Source organism: Culex pipiens, chromosome 2 (genome assembly GCF_016801865.2).
Source record: "Culex pipiens pallens isolate TS chromosome 2, TS_CPP_V2, whole genome shotgun sequence".
Classification (NCBI taxonomy): domain Eukaryota; kingdom Metazoa; phylum Arthropoda; class Insecta; order Diptera; family Culicidae; genus Culex; species Culex pipiens.
Window position 1 is genome coordinate 5,348,004 of NC_068938.1, and position 19,533 is coordinate 5,367,536.

The window sequence follows — 19,533 nt, forward strand, 5'->3', positions numbered from 1 at the left end:
TTTAATCACAAGAAAATACCATCGTTTATTTACGCCGAAAGAAATGTTTACACCTGTGACACGTGGTTGAGACCAATTTTGCATGCAAATACCGATTATTTAAGATTCTTGAATAATAAATACGCGACTGCTAAACACTAATAAAGAGACATCGTCTAAGAGTTAAAAAATAATATTTTTATTATAAAAAAAAAACACAGACAAAAACGCAGCTCATCACAGCATGGCCGCTGCCTCGAGCCCTCCCACCTCGTACGACAGAACCTGCTGCAGCAGCTCGTGCCGCTCTTCGTCGTCCGCATCGTCAACGTCGCCCTCTCGTCCCTGGCCAATCATGATGATGACCGCCGGATCGTGGACTCCGGCCTCCGCCGCCGCCGTGCAGTGCACCTTGGAATGAACGGCCAACGCTTCCTTGCGCAGGAACTTGGCGTCGCACGCCCCGCACGCAAACAACCGGTCCTCGCGGTGAACCCGCTCATGCCTAAGCAGTTTGTCCTTGCGGGAGAATCGCTTCGAGCACTGTTTGCACTCGTACGGCTTGTGGTTCGAGTGGACCGCCGTCAGGTGCCGGTCCAGCTCGCGCTTCCGGATGAACTTTTTGTCGCACGTGTGGCACCGGTAGTTCCGGACGTCCGAGTGGGTCAGCTGGTGCGTGTGCAGCGTGTTCTTCGACAGAAACTTCTTCGGGCACTTTGCGCAGGAAAACAGCTTCGGCTGAACCGTGGACAGTTCTTCACGAATAACATTCGAAAAGGACGAAATCGCGGAAACGGGAGCCGCGTTCGGAATGCCCGGATCGTCCTCGGTTGGACCGGCCGCCGACGCCGGATCAATCTCCGTGCGGTACGGATCGAGCGAAATGACCATGTTTTCCCCGGCGTCAAAATGTGCCGGAATCGAGGTCGACGACGTGGTTGTCGTCGTTGGGGCCAGGATTTGGATGAGTTGTTGTTGCTGGTGTTGTTTGGCGAAGCAGATTCGTTCGTGGCTGAGCAGTTTGTCCTTGCGGGCGTAAGTGTTGTTGCATTTGGCGCACGAAAACTGCTTGCCCAGCGACATGTGGATGTTTTGGTGGCGCACGAGGTCCGCTTTGTTGGCGAAGGATCTGGAAGGAAAAAAAAGTTGTTGAGTATTAAATTTAAAAAATAGATAGCAAAATTCTGGAGCAACATTTGAAAAGGGCGCATAAGCAATTTGACAGCTGCAACTATTTTGCTATTTCCGAGGCAACTATTTTACAAATCCCATAGTGTTAAATGGTAGCTGGGGAGGTCAGGTATTGTTTCCCATTACGAGTATTGAGAAAAAGTTACCCGAAGCTTGAGAAGCAAAATAGGGGAAATATGTCCATTTTAAGCCTAACAAGCGGTCTTGTTTGAATGATGCTGGATAATCTGGAGTGTTCCTTGAAATTCAGTAAAACCAAGTACACCAACGAGTAGAACAACTTTTTGTGAACATTTCTGTTTATTTTCACTTTTATTAAAAGTTATGCTATTTTTTTTACAAGCATTTTAAAAAAATATTTCAAAAACGCATTCTAATCAGTCGTGTGCATTGGGCCACGCCCATTTTTCTATTTTCAGCTTAGTTCTTTTTTTCTTCCAACGCTCGTTTGGGTCTGCTTAGTGCTGCCAAAATTGATGAAATTTTGAGCGAACACTCACGAAAAGTAGCATTTATAGAGAAAGTTTCCTGGCAACACCACAAGCGCTGCTGGTGGTGTTGGTGGCCACCCTTTGTTCTTTATTTGCCTTCGCTTCTCGCTCGGTTTTCTTCAGCCTTCGTTTGGAATGGGTGGTCAAAATTGAAACGTTTGTTTTTTTTATGGTGCTTGCTAATTATTCACATTTTTCGGGATTATTTATCAAGTGAGTGACTAAGTAACGGTCAAAAGAACATGTTGCCGGTAGTTGGAAGCAATTTTATATCTTAAGCGCTTTGAAATCGTTAGCGCAAGTGAAATGATATTGATGGCGACTTTCGTTAAGCAGTCAACCTCTGATCTTGCGTGTGGATGTGTGTGCCACCAAAATGATGAGAAATGGTCTCGCAAAATAGAAATTATGATCAAAAGTGCATTAAATTTGATCTTTTTGGCCAGTGAGTGGCATACATTTGCGTGCTTACTCGAGGCGGTGCTGTTGCTGGTAAGTTTACAGCCTAAATAGTATTTTTGGAGCTTTAATCGAGCATCAAACTCTCCATATGACGAAGATAGGTGTTTGATTAGAAAGGGTATATTTCCCCTATAAAATTCAAAAATACGAAAAAAAAAAAACTCCGAGATTTGTAAATTATAGAACTCGGAAATTGACAAAACCACACTGTCGTGCTAACTTGTCGCACGTCGGTTTTTGAAGTTACGAGAAAACGTGTTTTAATGTTTGACCATATAAACAATAACAAACATGTTTTGATAGTTGACCGTTCTGAGCATTGTTCCGAAGATTGGTTGAGTTTGATTGCCGAAGTCCCTAGTTATAATTACAAATGTTCATGATTGTCGGGCATGTTCGTGTGTCAAACTCGTACTGACCTGAAATCCCTTTGGCAAGTTGTCGCACTTACATCAATTTTTGGCACGACAAGATTGAAACTTTTTTCATATGAAAAGTGACAAAAATTGCACGTTGTTTTTTGGTTTTTGTTGAATACCTCAGGATTGAGATCGAATTTTGGGGATCTGTGAAGCTCAAAAGTTGAGGCATTGTGAGCTGCAGAAAATGTTAACTTAATTTGGCACAAAATGCACGTGCGACAAGACAAGAGCACGACATCGACTAAATTCCAAAATTCACAAAATTATTAACACATAAATTTTAGGCATGTGTTCCAACATTTGAAAAATCTAAAATACAAATCTGGGAAAAAATGAGAATTAAAAGAATTAACAAAAATTAAATCGAAAAATTCGAAACTTCACAAATTTAAGAACCATACTTTGGTTATTCGATAATTCTATGCTACCTTAAATGTAGCAATATTTATGAATTTTCAGAATAAAAAAATCCAAATTTATAAATTAAATAAAATTAAACACCGAAAACTCAAAAATATAAAAAAAAACAAACTAAGAAATCAAAAAAACTAGAAAATAATAAATTTCAAAAATTCAAATAATTCAAAAATTCAGAAATTCAAAAATTCACACTTATGTTTCAAAATTCCTTCCAATTTTTTTTTTTTTTTTTTTTTTTTTTGGGAGGGTGATCCAGCCGCACATCGTTGATGTTGAAACCTCTAAACTGGGCCCTCGTCCTGTCACGTCTGTCAGTAGTCTTGTCGTACATTACAACTAGAATCAGATCTGCCAATGAATTAGTACACTTCGACCAAATAAACACTGACGCTGTATGGATCTGACTCTAGAATAAATGCACAGTTGTGTGTTATTCATAAGTCCAACTTATTCAATTATTCATTTAAGTCCAAATATTCATTTGCTAACTACTTTGGATTGTAAATCTAAACTTTAATCTTAAATCCTCTAAACTTAATGTTCAAAACTAAACTTTCCTTTAACTGTTGTAGTACTACTTCTATCAAAAACAATAAAAATGTATGAACTGATATATAAATAGGATAGAAATCAAGATTTGAAAAAGAAATGACCATTTACGTCAAAAGATCCGTAGTTCCTCGATTCGCAACAATGGTCGATACAACCATAATCCGAAAACCGTTAGTTCAACAGATCAACGAATTTTGTCCGATATCATTACATTATTGATTGATCGAGACTCTATGGACAATTTGACATAAAAGAATGCCTAGTATTCTACATCAATCAAAGTTTATTGACTCTAACTTAACAATTGCAGCTAACTTGAACATCAAATAAATTTGGAAAGGATATAGATTTATATTAAATGCTAATGCTAAGCAACAAATCAATTGTTCTATCCTGAAGTCCCACCTAAATCCCACATTGTGATAGTGAAAAAGTCACAGAAGCAGCGGTGTCTTGTGCAATTGTGATATTTTCACTATCGGAGAACTACCTAGTTCACGAAGACAGCTTATCGGTCAACGCTTAAGCCCTGGGGCTGCGGCAAAGCGAGTTCTCGTAGCATGAAGTGGTGTCCATAGTGCTTATAAAAAAGAATGTATACCCAAATTTTAACAAATGCACTAGGATCAAATCATGCCCCTTGACTTTACAAGGCCCAGGGATGTTTCAAAATTCCTTCCAAAAATTTGAGAGTTTAAAAATTCAAGAATCAAACAAATCAAAATCCAAAAATTCTAAATTTCACATAAAAAAAATTAAATCCGATATTTAAAAGTTTATAAAATGAAGCAATCAAAACTTACAAAATTCAAAATGACGAAAAACCATAAAAAAAAACTCAGAAAATTTAAATTCCGTAAATTCTGAAATTAAAAATGGTTTCTCGACGAATTCGCATTTTATCACGATTTATACATTTTCATTTTCTGAATTGGTGTAATCATGCCCTTGCATTCCCTATACCAAAAGAAGCAATTATTATTCACAATTAGTTTTTCCATACAAGTCTCCATACAATTTTGGGGGTTTGTCATACAAAATGGGTATGTAATTGTATCTTGAGAAAAAATTCCTAAAGTACGTATTTTTTACAACAGCGGACTAAAAAATAAATCCTTTGAGCCATAGTGAAAAATCTGGTTTAAGAGATATAAAATAGTGTATTTTGGAAAATATCGAATATTTGGACCGTGAATAAAAATCATTTTTAAAGCAAGTTTTGAATCGAAAAGTACTTTTTGCTATTTTTTTATAAAATGTATCGGTTCAAGTTATAGCTTTTTTTACGTATAAATATTCGTTTTTTTTTGTTTTTGGAGCTTAAAAACTTTGAAATTCTTGAATGAAACGAAATATTTATGAAAAGTAGAGACAATTTTCTATATTCTTTTCATTGAACTTTGAAAATCGACAGTAAGTATCTGAGGTACAGATACAGAGAATGATGTAAAATGACTTCTTTTGGCATAGGGAATGCCTGGACAGCGTAAAAATTGCAAAAAAACGACAAAATTGAAAATTCAAAATAAAATATAAAAGTTTGAAATTGAAAAAAATCAAGAATTACTTAATAACTTTTCAAAAGGATGAAACCTTGGATGTAAACAAACGGTTCATCTCACTTACTCTAGTGACAGTTCACGTTGAGTAAGAGTAGGACAAGCTTCTTGTTTACATCCAAGGTTTCGCTCTACTGAGAATTTACAAAGAAATAGGGGAGATGGGGGTATGACGGCCACCCTAAGGGAGAAGTCTAATAAAATTTACACAACAGATTATTTTGATATCAAATTACGTACATATTGTTCTACTACTAGTCCATTATAGAAATGACATACATTAGTTGGTCTAAAAACCAATTTTCAGCAATTAAAAAAAAATAATTGAAATCGTATATATATGAAATACGCGGGGTAAGACGGCCACCCATGTGGGGTAAGACGGTCAGTGCTATAAATTGACTTAATAACTTTGCTGAATCCACCCAAATACCTACATGGTTGGTTGAACAGACTTCTCTGAACATCATAACTATTTTGGTTGAAAAAAAACAGGTTTCAAATGTGAAGAAAAATGCTGTTTAAAAAATTTCATATTTTGGCTCAGTGAATTTCATATTATTGCGACCACATTTTATGAAAAACTGTGAATTTTTACTACAAAACAAACACAATTTGATGCAAAATAATTAGTTTGTGTATTTCGATTAGAATAAGTAAATCAAAATTATGTAAACAATATTAAATAAGCGATTTTTATGAAAAGTTTGATAGGATTTCATACTATTCAATGAGTTTTGCTATATCACAGTAAAGAATGTTGTCGAAACGGTAGTTAACAGCATTTTGATTAAAAATGTATAGTTTTACTGAAAATGCTTTTCCTTATCTACAAATATGTCTTAATCATCAAAAACCGTCAAAAATATAAACTATATCAAATAAAATTTACAAAATACGGGTGGCCGTCTTAACCCCGGAGGAGGTGGCCGTCTTGCCCCCAAATAAATTATTTTTTTTAAACTTTTTTTGTAAATAGCTCATCGCATTTTTTAAACTTTTTCGAGGGACATAATCTAGGGAAAACTTCAATTTAACATGAAAAAATATTTGAAGACAGGAAAACATATTGTTATCAAACAAAAATGCCTAAGTTGTTATTCATGAAAAATTATTTGTTTATTTTGAGCTATTTTTATACTATTTCAAACAATATTTTTGGCAAAGGTGATTCCATATGCATTATTTAGCATGAGGAACAGTATTGCTAAACATTGTAGTAATATTCATTAGTATACTTATTAAAACAGTGGGGTGGCCGTCTTACCCCGCCCGGCCGTCTTACCCCCAGCTCCCCTATCAAAATTCAAAAATTCAAAGCTCAAAAAATCTAAACTATCAAAATTTCATTCAAAAAACTTTAAAACTTTAAGATTTTAAATTTAAACAATATCACTTATAACTTAAAAAATTTAGAATTCAACTGACTAAAAAAAAAATCGACATTAAAAAAAAGCGAAAACTTTCAAGAAAATTTTAAAAAAGGAAAAAGTACGATAATTTGAATTTTTAGCAATAAATATTATTTCTATATTAAAAAATTATATTCACGGGAACTTAAAAAATTAAAACTCGAAAATTAAGAAATTTGGAAAATTGAGATAAAAAAAAATTCAAATTTAAAAATAGGTAAGACCGTTGCAAAGTTTTTCAAATAAAATAATTAGATTCATTACCTATTGCGTTTTTTTAGATTTTCGCAAAAACTACATTTTTTTCAAAAATCCAATCTTCGGAACGGCTAAACAAATTTCAGCAAATGTTGATTATTTGAGCTTTCAATGAAAAATACTAAGACATTTTTAAAACGTTGTTGAAGACATCCTAATATCAAATGAAAACTTGGTTTGCTGATTTGAAGGTTTTTTGGTTCCGAGACTCACCGCTGAAAATATGTATCTATGATTTTTCAGGATGTTTTGCGTAACTATTCTAAAACTGAGCAATTCTCTATGGAATGGTCTTTTTTTAATGTTATTTTTTTTTATTCCGGCTGAAATATTTTTGGTGCCTTCGGTATGCCCAAATAAGCCATTTTGCATCATAAGTTGTCCATATAATTTTCCAAACAAATTTGGTAGCTGTCCATTAGAGTGTAACAAAAATGACTTTTTGGCGGGCATTCAAGGGTTTGTTCCGGTGGGCATAAAAAGCCCAAATCCAAAATATGAGCTCGACTGGACGTAACAGGAGCTGGCGCTCCGCCCTTCAATTTTAAATGGGATTTAACCCGTAAAAAAAGATTTTTTCAAAAATGTAACTTTTTGAGGCATATTGGCAACTGAAGCGTTTATTTTCAACATCATTGGCGTGTAGGCCAGATCCTTGCGCATCTTTTGGTATATATAACATTGAAATTTGGAGCACCCTGAAGCTCGGTACAGACCTTCAAAGTTTGGCATTTTTTCGTAAAATCGGCCCCGGCAAAAAAGATATGCGTCGCGGCTCGCGACGCCCTAGACGCCATTTGATTTTGCCGGGGCCGATTTTTCGAAAAAATGCCAAAATTTGAAGGTCTGTACCGAACTCCAGGGTGCTCCAAATATCAATGTTATATATACCAAAAGATGCGCAAGGATCTGGCCTATACGTAAATGATGTTGAAAATAAACGCTTCAGTGGCCAATATGCCTCGAAAAGTGACATTTTTGAAAAAAACTTTTTTTACGGGTTAAATCCCATTTAAAATTGAAGGGCGAGCGCCAGCTCCTGTTACGTCCAATCGAGCTCATATTTTGGATTTGGGCTCAGTATGCCCACCGGAACAAACCCTTGAATGCCCGCCAAAAAGTCATTTTTGTTACATCCTACTGTCCATACAAAAATGGTATATGAAAATTCAAAAATCTGTATCTTTTGAAGAAATTTTTTGATCGATTTAGTGTCTTCGGCAAAGTTGTAGGTATGGATAAGAACTACACTGAAAAAAATAATACACGGTAAAATTGTTTTTGGTGGTTTTTAATTTCACTTTTTGCCTTCCTCACCTTACTGAGGAAAGGCAATAAAATCACTCGAAAAATGTTTTTTTTTTAATTAGACCTCCTAGACATACCTTCATTTGTACATATCGACTCAGAATCACCAGCTGAACCGATTTTGAATCATTCGATTCGTCTTGGGGTCCCGTTAAGTCCTTCTTAAAGTTTATAAGATTTAGTAAAGCACATCCAAAGTTATGCTTAAAAAACTGCTGCATATAAGTTTCACAATTTGCAAAAAAGGGTGGTTTTTGCATGAAATCCGTAAATATTATATATTTTTATAAAGGTTTTGAAATGAATTTTCTTGTGAATCAAAAATTTTCAAGATCGGACTTACCTATCTAAAATTACAAGCAGTTTAAAAAAATGGTCTGAATTTCTATAACCTCAATCTATTTCCCCAAAGGTTTTTTTTATTTGTGTTTGTTTACTAATAATCAATTGTACAGGGTGATTCAGTTCAATATATCAAGAATGACAGTCGATGATATTCGTCGGCTGTGCCGTTTAGTTCAATCCAAGCATAACAATATAAACGGACCAAAAACATTGTTACGCGATCCGTAACGTTTTTTCAAATTTGTCGATTTATCTGGAACGGCGCAACATTTTTGCAATCTTTTGAAAGCAATTTGTAGGTTTTGTTCAGATCTACAGAAATCGACGAAATAAAAATCGTACCGCCACTGGGTAAAAAGCAGCTCATTTAAAAAAACAAAACAAAAAAACGAAACGACTGAGTGGTTGATAGATGCAAATATCATGTTCAATAAATAAAAAAAAACCTTTTTCAAATTTTTATTTAAATTCCTGTCACAATTAAAGAAATATAAAAAGTTAGCATTGTAAATAAATTTGAGTCACTTTTAATTTTTATATTTCATCTGGAAAATATTATGCATCGATGGTCTCCTCGTTATTATTCGTTCATCCCAGTTAGCGAGCAGCATTCGATGACTGGGCTATGTTCTCAGCCCAGTTACCGAATGAGTACTGTACCTCAATTTCCAAACCAATTAAACTTCAGCATTTGAATCATTAGTCAAGAGAGAAAAAATCATGCCAATCGACAAATGTCTAGGAATTTGCCTTATTTTTTCAGGGCCATTGTTGTTGTTATTTTTTGTATTGTTTCAAGTATGAAAAATTACTTTCCTCGAGAAAACATTCGAAATTGATGATGTTTGTAACGAATAGCTTAAGCATTTTCAGTTTGTGAACGATTATAAAAGGGAGTTCTTCCCGCTGGAGATTGCTCACAACTGAAGTTAAATCCGTAACATCGAGGTGCCTCATACGAAACTCAACATGTCCAGGGTGCAAGTAACGATCTGTTTGCTGTTGGCAGTGCTAGCAATTTGTCGTGTAAGTTCTGCTTCTATTATTTTTAAATAAATTGCTTGAAATTCGTCGATTTTTCAGGCCCGTCACACCAACGAGCAGATCCAGATGATCCAACCCCACTACGACACGTGCGTGGAACGGAATGGGCTTCAGGACGCTCCGAAAATCGCCGACGCCGGACTGGCCGAGCTGGTGACGCGCACGGATGACGTTTCCAAGAAGGTCATTCAGTGCGTGCTGCTGCGGCTGAACCTGATCGACTGCCAGGGCACCGTTAAGCGGAAGCGGTTCGAGGCGTTCTACGAGGATGGCCACGAGGTGGACTCGCTGCCGGGGGTGATTAATGGGTGCACCCAGCGGAAGGGAACGGCGCTGGAGAAGACTTTTAACTTTTACAAGTGCTTCTTTGAGCAGAAGACGTTTGTCATTTGAGGGGTTTGATAGTTGAGTTGGTTGTTTTTGTTCGTGTTTTTCTTTTAGTGGTGATGGCTTGAAATAAATGATATTTAGTTGTTTAAAACTCACCTAGAGCAGTTGTTGAACTTGCATTTGTGCGGCTTGAATCCGGAATGAATTCGCAGGTGTTTGGTGAGGTTTGTGTTTCTGGAGAAGCTTTTGCCGCACTCGTCGCAGGAAAACGGCCGCACTCCGGAGTGTACGAAGGTGTGCTTTTTGAGGTCCGACCGCCGGTGGAAGCCCTTGTTGCACTGGATGCAAATGTACGGCCGGTCGATTCCGTGCAGATCGCGGATGTGCGTAATCAACATGTTCCGGTTGGCGGTTTTGAACTCACAAAATTGACAGCCGTACGGCGCCAGAATGTCGTGGTCTTGCGTCTCGTGCAGATAGCACGCGTTCGGAAGGGCAAAGGCCACGTCACAGTACCGGCACATGTGGACCAGCTTCTTCAGCTGTTTGTCCGCCAAATCTTCGCCCATCACTTCCAGTAGATCTTCCGACGAATCGTTCGTGTTGGCGTCCAGCACCAGCCCGAGCCCTCCGTCGTTCAGATCACTGCTCTCCGCCAGTGCCGTATCATCCCCGTCCTCACCCTCCGAATACGGTTCCGGTGCACTCTGGTTGGAGCTTTCGTAGTTGTTCGCCGGATCGATCACGACCTCCTCCCGTTCTTCCTCTTCCTCTTCATCCTCATCCTCCTCCCCAGCCAGCGGAACCTGTTCCGCCTTCAACTCCACCGCCTGCTGCTGCTCCCCCTCCCCCTCCACAACTTCCGGCGCCGCCGGTTCCGGAAAGCAAATAATCTCCCTCAACTTCTGATCGTTGCGGATGCACACATCGCGAAACTCGGCGCAGCTCTCCGTCTGCAGCAGACACTGCTGGCAAATCTGCCGCGGCAGAATGTCCTCCTCGCAGATCCGCACCTCGAAGAAGCGCAAAATCTTCGCCACCAGCGACTCGTCCCCATCTCCGGACGGGTTCACCTCCGCGCTGTACACGCTGATCAGGCCCGTCTTGTCCCGGCCCAGACAGAGCCGGCAAAAGTCCATGTCCAGAAAGGCGGTCGTCCCGCCGTGCTGGCCCACCACCTCCATCAGGAACGGGCCGGAACCGGCGGGGCCGCCGGCGCCATCGGCCGTTCCGATCTCGTTGAAATACACTGCAAGCAATCTCAATGATAAACTTATCCGTTCAAATGTTCAAAATTACCCTACCTTTGAAGCTTGACGTTAATCGACAAAAACGTAAACAAAAATCCGCTCAGAATCAACACAAACGAGACGAAACCTGCAACTTTTCACACAAAACTCGACGGACACCGGTGGAACCGCATCCCCGGACGGAGTCCGTTTTACATCACGTTCGGCCACATAAAGCTTTTAATTTTGGCCAATTTTAAAAAAGATTGCGGAATTTTGGGAAAACTCCGAGGACTTCCTGAAAAAAAGTTTTTTTTGTTGTTGTTTGGAATTAAATTTGACAGAAATGACGCGAACGAGAAGAGGAGGAGAAACGGTAAAAACGATAGAAAAAATATTGATCGCGTGAAGGGGGAGGTGGATTCTGCAAAATGACTCAGTTGCACTATGGGCTAGCAGGTGACCAAAAATAGAAAATGTTGAGTTTTTAAATATTTTTTTCGTTGATATTAGTTAATATCTAAAGTTGAGTTTTTTGAAAAGGTCCAATAAATTTCCAGTTTTTGCTTTTTGGGTGTTTTTGAAACCGCCTTGAGTCAGGGTTATCGAAAAACACCCAAAAAAGGCTTGTTAATTATTAAAATTGGGTACTAAAGCCCTATGCCAATTTTTATGTACAACGGTAAAAAACACGATAACAAACCATTTCTGACCCCTTTTTTTCATTTTAAAGCAAAAAAAAATATTGACAAGACAACATTTTTTTGATGGATCAACTATGGTCCCCTTGGAACGAGCTGTCAAGTAGGAACTTTTCTGTCAAGAAGGACCGCGTGGTTATTTTTTCCAAATTGATTTAAAAATCCATTTTAAACTCTTTGTGGTTGTACAAAGGGTCATTGTACTCAGAAAAATAAGCTTTATCGCTGTAAACAATTAAATCAGCAATCTAAGCTTCATTTTAGGACCCAATTGGCCCATTAGTTGCTGAGATATTGGCATTGCAAAATGCTGGATGTTTGTGTAAGACTTAAGAAACTTCAACTTTCTGTTTTTCTTTTACTCGCTTCATTTCAGCAAATTTCTAAACTTTTCGCAAAAAAATATTAGCAGAAATAGTCTAAGAACAATTTAAAAACAAAAAATCAAATAACTCCAAATGAATATTAAAATTTAAAGTACAAGGAAAGGTTTCAACATTTGAATGAAAAAAAGGGTGTTAAATGCATTTTACTCCTGTCTAGTTGTTTTGCAGAAGTTGGTTTGTTTGCATCAGATTTGCTTTCTCTTTCTAGCAACAGTTTTATTTTTTTGACAAGCGACTTATAGCTGGTTTTTCGAAGGCCTACCGCCCGATGACTACTAACATATTTCGCTGGGACAGTGACAGTTCGAGCTCATTCTTTGTTTGCACCAGGACACTGTGACGAGGAGTTCGTAATTTCTGAGTTAATTTATTTAAAAAAATCACTTACTATGCCTAATTGTTTTTTGTTAAAAAAATTTAAACTATAAACAAGTTAAATCCGTGCACATATTTTTTTCTGAACAGTTCTCATCAATACCAACAAACAGCTGCCAAATTGTATGGAGTATTGCATGGGTGAACAAAATTGCCCTTTTGATCATAAAAAAAGCCCCCACAAAGCTTCGGCTCAATAAAAATACGCAATAAGTAAAAATGGCTGATTTTGCAGAATAAAGCTACTATATTTAATTCATATGGGACAATTTGGCTTGAACCTAAATTTAAAATTTCAAGTCAAGATTGAAAAAATAAAATATGTGGAAACCAGCCGGACCCTAAGATGACAGTTTTTGTGAGTTGCGCGTATCCACCGACAGATGGCCAGTGGGCCTCGTCGGAGTCCGCCCATTAAATACGCAACTCAAAATTTGCATGGGAAACTTTTATTTCGTGACGGCTTTCGCGGCACGCTCTCTTCAACTGTTCTAGACAAATATTTGATCGTGGCGTATCTCTAAACAAGTTTTTCAAGAAAATGATTCCAGACTGCTTATTTTGTCGTTTTAAACCGAAACAAGGCAAAAACTATATTTAATTAAACTATCCGCCATTTTCAAAAGTATGGCTAGGGAATATCGAAGGCCGCCATCTTAGGCCCACTGGGCCCACAAAAAGAGGTACGCTCAGTTTGTATGGGAGCTGTCAACATGTTCCCGGGCTGGTGGAAACTAACACAATCACAATCACAACTAATGCTGTATCAGCCCGGGAACATGTTGACAGCTCCCATACAAACTGAGCGTACCTCTTTTTGTGGGCCCAGTGGGCCTAAGATGGCGGCCTTCGATATTCCCTAGCCATACTTTTGAAAATGGCGGATAGTTTAATTAAATATAGTTTTTGCCTTGTTTCGGTTTAAAACGACAAAATAAGCAGTCTGGAATCATTTTCTTGAAAAACTTGTTTAGAGATACGCCACGATCAAATATTTGTCTAGAACAGTTGAAGAGAGCGTGCCGCGAAAGCCGTCACGAAATAAAAGTTTCCCATGCAAATTTTGAGTTGCGTATTTAATGGGCGGACTCCGACGAGGCCCACTGGCCATCTGTCGGTGGATACGCGCAACTCACAAAAACTGTCATCTTAGGGTCCGGCTGTGCTGTGTAGAATATTTTTAATCAAATGAAAACTTTTTAATATTTTAGCAAATTTAGAATATTTGGGTCCTAACATTATACAACATCTAAGGTAACGTACAATAGAACGTAACATTGGGCATTTTCAAGCAAGGTTATGTCCTTTTGAGAAATTACCTTAGATATATTCTGATTAGTTAATAAACGATTTTACAAGTTTTTTCAATGGAAATTTTAATTTCAGTCAAGTATACTTTGTGTTCCCTATTTTTTTGTTTGCAAAATAAGTTGGGGGAAGGGGGACAAAACTTAACAATTAAATTTGCAATGGCCTAACATAAAAGTTTCAAGCAGATAGAATGAAATAAAATAAGGGACATTTCGTGCACGAAAGCTCAAGTATTATTCATAGTTTAAAATTTATTTGACAATTATTTACTGAACAAACATTTTATAAAATTATTTTCTTAATAATAATCATATCTCTCCCTATAATCAACATACTCGCTATACTCAACATACTCAACAAGGAGATTTCTTTGACGTTCTTCATTCAGTTTCTTCGCTTCTTCGTAAAACTGTTTGTAGTTGTAAATTTTAAATTTCTTTAGCTTAAGACAGTACATTATAATGAACTTTGCGGAATCTTTTTCAACATATCCACGAATGTCGAGCTCTACTTCTTCCAGCTGGCACAGATTTCTTCCAATAATCTCAATAGTTTTATCATTCATATCCATTCTGAGTAAACTCAATTGTTTAAGCTGAGAAGACAACTTTAAAAAAATGTTAAGCGACTTTGCATAGAAACGGTCACACTCGTACAGGGATAAAACTTCCAGGTTGTTTGGCCGGGCATTGCTAAGACACGGCTGCTCGGAACTTATTGGTTCAGGTCCCGACACTTCCAAACATCGTAGCGTTGGAATTTTATCGATGACTTCAAAAATGTCACCCCACCAGGGCAAACCACCGCCTTCCAGCTGTAACTCGCGAAGTTTTGGCGCACCGGCGGCAAGTGAATCCAGGTCATTAGAGTAAAATTCATACAGCGTGAGTTTCTTTAGATTTGTGGCGAACAAACCGTCCAATTCAACACAGTGTGATGCATAAATACAAAGCTCCTCCAGAAGAGGCATTGCTGTCAGGTATGGAGCTATCGAGATTCCTTCCGATTCCAACCGAATTTCATCGCGGAAAAAAATGTCCATCCGTTTTAGGTTTGGAAAGATTGGTTCAGATTTGGCCTGGACCTGAAACAAAAGAGATAAAAACTTTTTTAAATAACAAAGAACCACGAGAACATATTCAAATTCATATTTAAGTAAATTTGACTGATTCTAGTGAAAAGTGTATTCTGACAAAACTTATTTACACTCTCAATAGAAACGTACCACGTTCTCTGTAAACGTAGGTACAAGTGAAATTAGTTTTTAAGGAGCATTAGGTTACTTTTGAATTTTCCTGGCATATATTAACTTATGATGTTAAACATTGATTGGACAATTCACAGTCTATGACAAAGCATACCTCATTAATACCGAATAAATACTGATTGCCATATTCCGACAAAGTGAAATCCAGTTCCTCCAATGTTAAACGGACGTTTTTGATTAACTTGCAGCACATCGAATCTCTACTATCTTCCGAATAACCACTCTCTAGAAAAAACCGCTTTAATTTTGGACAAATCGGTATCAATGCTTCAAACATGGAGTCTTCCTTAATCCGAAGTTTTTCCAACCGATCCAGTTGGAAATCCGGAGCTGCACATTCCAAAGAGGTGTACTCCAACGATTTCAGCGTCAAATTGACCAGGTTCGGGGTGTGACGGAGCATGTCCACAAGCCTTTCCAAGGCCACCTTGCAGTCGAACAATCTGAGGGTCGTCAATCCCGAACCTAACGCTGGCCACCACGCGTCGATTTCAACAATATTGACCAACGACAGAATGGCTGCACGAATCGGCACATCAGCCATCTCCGGTTGATAGTCGGTGTCCAATGTATCCGGCTCAGTGCACCGAAAGGTAAAGTTGAGCTTCTCAACCAGGGATTGTTTTGCGTCCACGATGGTCTTCCAACGGCGGCAGGTCGAGCGAGCATTACAAAGTGGATCGATGGTTAGGTGCGAGAAAATTTCCTCCAAAATTTCCGTAGGAAGTTCGAAGGTTTCTCCGACAATTTCACCAGCTGAAGACATCACTTTTAATTCTACTGCAGTTTTATACAAATGTAGCGATCTGGGTTTGTCGAGCCATAGACAGGTCCCTTTTGTAATCAAGAACAATACAAAATTAATTTGTTCGAAATTTTTACTTTTAGCTGGGACACATCGAACCGTATTAAGTTGTTACATTGTAATCAACTCACGTTAAATTATAAATTACTTTTTAATTCAAACCCGAGCAGACGGAAATAACTTGGGAAGGTCAGTTTTTGATATTGTGAGAAGATCGAAATATGTTATTGGGATGATCGGATTAGTTGTTAAAATGACAAAAATCAATAACAAAGATTTGTTCGAAGAATAACTTAAACTGTTATTATGTTGTTATTGCAATAACAAACCAAAAACACAGAAGGAATCATGAAGGAATTACAAGATTTGTTATTTCGAGCGGAGAGGTGGAGCAGCATAATAACAAAAATTGTTATTGAACTGGTATGTCTCCATAACAAAAAAAGTTATTGTTTTGGTTTATTTGCCATTTGCAAATAAACCTGCAGTTGCCATAACTCTTTTGTACTAGTCAGGGCTGCAGAGTCGGGTACCTCCAAGCGACTTTGAATCCATACTTTGAAGACAACTTCGACTCTGGATGCAGGATATGACGTCAACGCCGACTTCAGCTCTCCAAAAATACCCGACTTCACAGATTCCGACTCCAAGTAAAAGTTGCTGAAAATTAGCTGAATCCGATGCCGTCTCCGAGGTCTCACTCCAGCTTGAACTTCAACGTCAGCTCCGACTTCCTCGCTCTAATAAAATAATAACAGGTTTTTGTTATTCAAATTTCAAAAATTCTCAATAAATAAATCAATTCCCTTCGGGAATATAACAAAATTTAAAAAAAAGCTACATTCAAAAGTTAATTTTATCATATTAATTTAAGCTTAAGGACCCCATTTCATGGTCAAATAAATGACCACGATTAAATTGGTCAATATTATTTTATAGTTCTAGTCAATTTTAATTAAGTCCCTTAGGGGGTATTAGCTTAAGGACCCTATTTCATGGCCAAAATAATGACCCCGACGAGAATGGTCAAAATTATCCCATAATTCTAGCCAATATTAGCAAAGTCCCTTAGGGGGTATATCAAATAATTAAAAAAAAATCAACTTTCAAAATTTCAACTTTTAGAATAATTTTAGCTTAAGGACCCCATTTCATGGCCAAAATAATGACCCCGACGAAAATGGTCAAAATTATCCCAAAGATCTAAACATATTTAACAAAAGAAAAAATAATAACAGATTGTGTTATGGACCCTTAAAAACTTTTCCATTTGTGCGATTGATGGTAATTTTATTTCTAAGTCAGAATACCAAACGAATAACAAATCTTATTATTAGGAGAGTTTCTGAAATGTATAACATTTCCTCTTATTAGCGTGTTATTAAACAATTTCAATATAATATCACTTCAATACCAAATCTTGTTATTTTATCAGAAACTGTTATTGACACATTCCGCCGTGACGTTGCAACACTTTGACTTTTCTTTTTTCAGTATTTCGGCTGTAACTAAAAAAATACATAGAAAAGGTACATTTTTTATTACAGATTCGGAAAGTACATTAAATTTCCTATAAGAAACAATGTTGAAACATTATTTTAAGCGAATATTCTATTTTTGAGAGGGGAATATGTAGCGTGACGTTGCAACGCGTGACTTTTTCTCAATCCTGACCCAATTCATGTTTCGCCATTAACTCTGCTCTGTTAAATGGCAAATTTGGAGTTCTTCTTCCATTTTTAGTGTAAAATTGGCCAACAAATCGAATGCAATTATTAGTTTTTCGAAAAAATCAAACCTCGATTTTTAAAGACCATTAACATTTCGTGACGTTGCAACGCACTGTTTTTGAAAACAGGGTTTTTCGTTGCGTTGCAACGTCACGAAATTTTAGTTTCAAAATAAATCATAGTTTTTGTTAGTTTGAGCAACTTGAGATTATGATTTTATTATAAGACATTAATAGACAGTACAAGGACATGTGAATTGATTGGCCCGCCCATGTTAGACCCCCCCCCCCTCCCCCTATACCGCTTTCACAGTAGCAGTACGATATACGAAGTTTTCCAAGCATTTTCAAAGTAAAAAAAATATTTGTATTATTCCATTATCACGAAGGACAGCCCCCCCCTCCCCACTCCCACCTCCTCTATCCATGTTATGGGGCGTCCATGCATTACGTAACGCCGTAATATCAAGGGGGAGGGGGGCGGGGTTCGAGGATTTATACAAAAAAATGTATCGGAAATGTATTACCAGGGGGTGGAGGGGGTCTAAAAATATAAATGTTTTGTTACGTAATGCAAGAACGCTCCCTTAATATTTTAATCGTTTTGGGAAATTTACAAAACACGTGGAAGTTTTAGAAGGGAGGTATGGAGCTTCAAGTTTTCAGGAGGGCAGAAATTTATAACTAAAGTGCCCATATCGTTTGTTGATGGCCCCTAAGGGGTGATCTGCAAACAACGTAACTTATTTTGTTGACTTTTGTGCTTTTTAAATTAAATTTGAGGAAATAATAAAACTGTTTACCTGCGCAACATAACATTTTTAATTGCGAACAACTAAACGTTGCATACAACTTATTTAGGTAAGGGTTCGTCCAACAACAAAGTGACAAAAGTTTGTAAAAAAACAATCGAATCACGTGATTATTATTGTTTGGTGAATTTCACCGTAAATTGGCCTACATAAGGGTGTGCGATAATTGCGTTGTATTGAAATGAACCCTCACATAAATCAGTTTATCATAAAGGGGCCATCCAGTAACCACGTGATTATTTATTTGAAAGTTATAGAATTTTTCCCCATTGTGAACATCGGTCTATTTTGATTTACTCAACAAGTTTTATAAAATACCTACTTTTTTCGAGTTGCTACAAACCTAAGTGACGGAATTTGTGAATGACCCATGTACAATTTTTCTGTAAATAGGCTCGGAAACATTATATAAAACATATATAATATTTATTATCCTTTGATCTCCAACAATCAACTACGCATACACCTTTTTTGCCATGTGACCAATATGATTTAAAATTTCGTGACGTTGCAACGCAAACTTAAACCTGTTGTAACTTTGGATCTAGACAACCAATTTAGTCGCTCTAGGTTGCATTTGAAAGCTCTTTCCAAGATCAAAGAGCATCCGAAATATCAAAATGATTAAATGTTTAGTTTTCTGTTGACATAAACAACTGTCCCTTTTTCGTGACGTTGCAACGCAATAAAATGGTAAACATACACTAGTTTGAAAAAATACTTAACTTAAGATAAACTGTAAATCCATGACATTTCCGTTTAGTACATCTAAAAACCTACAAAATGCAATTAAAAGAATAATTTTTGGATTTTATTTCGCTGAAAACCAGGAGTTTTTAGAAAAATGTTTTAAAACGCTGATTTTATCACAAATTGTTGCATAACTAATCAACTTGTACATAATGATATTCAAAAGTTCAATTAATGAAAACCATGATTTTTGAAGCTTCAAGTAGTCTAGAATCGAGGAAAAATATCCAAATAGCTCATACACGCTTTTCAAAATTTCATCCTAAGGTGTACATTGCCGGAGAATGTGTCTATTATTTTTTCTTCTTGAAGTTGAAGTTCAGAATAAAATAATAACACTTTTTGTTATTTAAAAGGATTTGTTATTGAAATATTATTAATTTTGTTATTACCGT

At 37.1% G+C, this 19,533-nt stretch overlaps 3 protein-coding genes across 3 annotated transcripts; 1 reads left to right on the forward strand and 2 right to left on the reverse strand.

Annotated features, from left to right (window-relative positions):
* LOC120417990 (zinc finger protein 436) lies at positions 1-11,315 on the reverse strand. Its single transcript, XM_039580239.2, has 3 exons — positions 11,078-11,315; positions 9,930-11,022; positions 1-1,108 (listed from the first exon to the last, which is right to left on the reverse strand). Exons 2-3 carry the CDS (start codon positions 10,955-10,957, stop codon positions 217-219), a joined length of 1,920 nt encoding a protein of 639 aa, XP_039436173.1. The 5' UTR covers positions 10,958-11,022; positions 11,078-11,315; the 3' UTR covers positions 1-216.
* On the forward strand, positions 9,301-9,928 carry LOC120418002 (uncharacterized). The gene is made up of 2 exons (XM_052708159.1): positions 9,301-9,425; positions 9,483-9,928. Exons 1-2 carry the CDS (start codon positions 9,369-9,371, stop codon positions 9,834-9,836), a joined length of 411 nt encoding a protein of 136 aa, XP_052564119.1. The 5' UTR covers positions 9,301-9,368; the 3' UTR covers positions 9,837-9,928.
* A 2,479-nt stretch (positions 11,316-13,794) lies between the features above and the next one.
* On the reverse strand, positions 13,795-15,837 carry LOC120417759 (uncharacterized). The gene is made up of 2 exons (XM_039579922.2): positions 15,137-15,837; positions 13,795-14,859 (listed from the first exon to the last, which is right to left on the reverse strand). The coding sequence occupies exons 1-2, from the start codon at positions 15,806-15,808 to the stop codon at positions 14,074-14,076; spliced, it is 1,458 nt and encodes a 485-aa protein (XP_039435856.1). The 5' UTR covers positions 15,809-15,837; the 3' UTR covers positions 13,795-14,073.
* Between the last annotated feature and the right edge of the window lie 3,696 nt (positions 15,838-19,533).

Bases quoted from the DNA above. Each gene is read 5' to 3' on its own strand.
- LOC120417990 (XM_039580239.2), bottom strand. From the start codon at position 10,957: ATGGAGGTGGTGGGCCAGCACGGCGGGACGACCGCCTTTCTGGACATG. The intron at 1,109-9,929 runs GTGAGTTTTAAA...TTTTCCTTCCAG, and splicing joins AAGTTCAACAACTGCTCTAG to ATCCTTCGCCAACAAAGCGG.
- LOC120418002 (XM_052708159.1), top strand. From the start codon at position 9,369: ATGTCCAGGGTGCAAGTAACGATCTGTTTGCTGTTGGCAGTGCTAGCA. The intron at 9,426-9,482 runs GTAAGTTCTGCT...TCGATTTTTCAG, and splicing joins CAGTGCTAGCAATTTGTCGT to GCCCGTCACACCAACGAGCA.
- LOC120417759 (XM_039579922.2), bottom strand. From the start codon at position 15,808: ATGTCTTCAGCTGGTGAAATTGTCGGAGAAACCTTCGAACTTCCTACG. The intron at 14,860-15,136 runs GTATGCTTTGTC...CTTTTGTTTCAG, and splicing joins ATTTATTCGGTATTAATGAG to GTCCAGGCCAAATCTGAACC.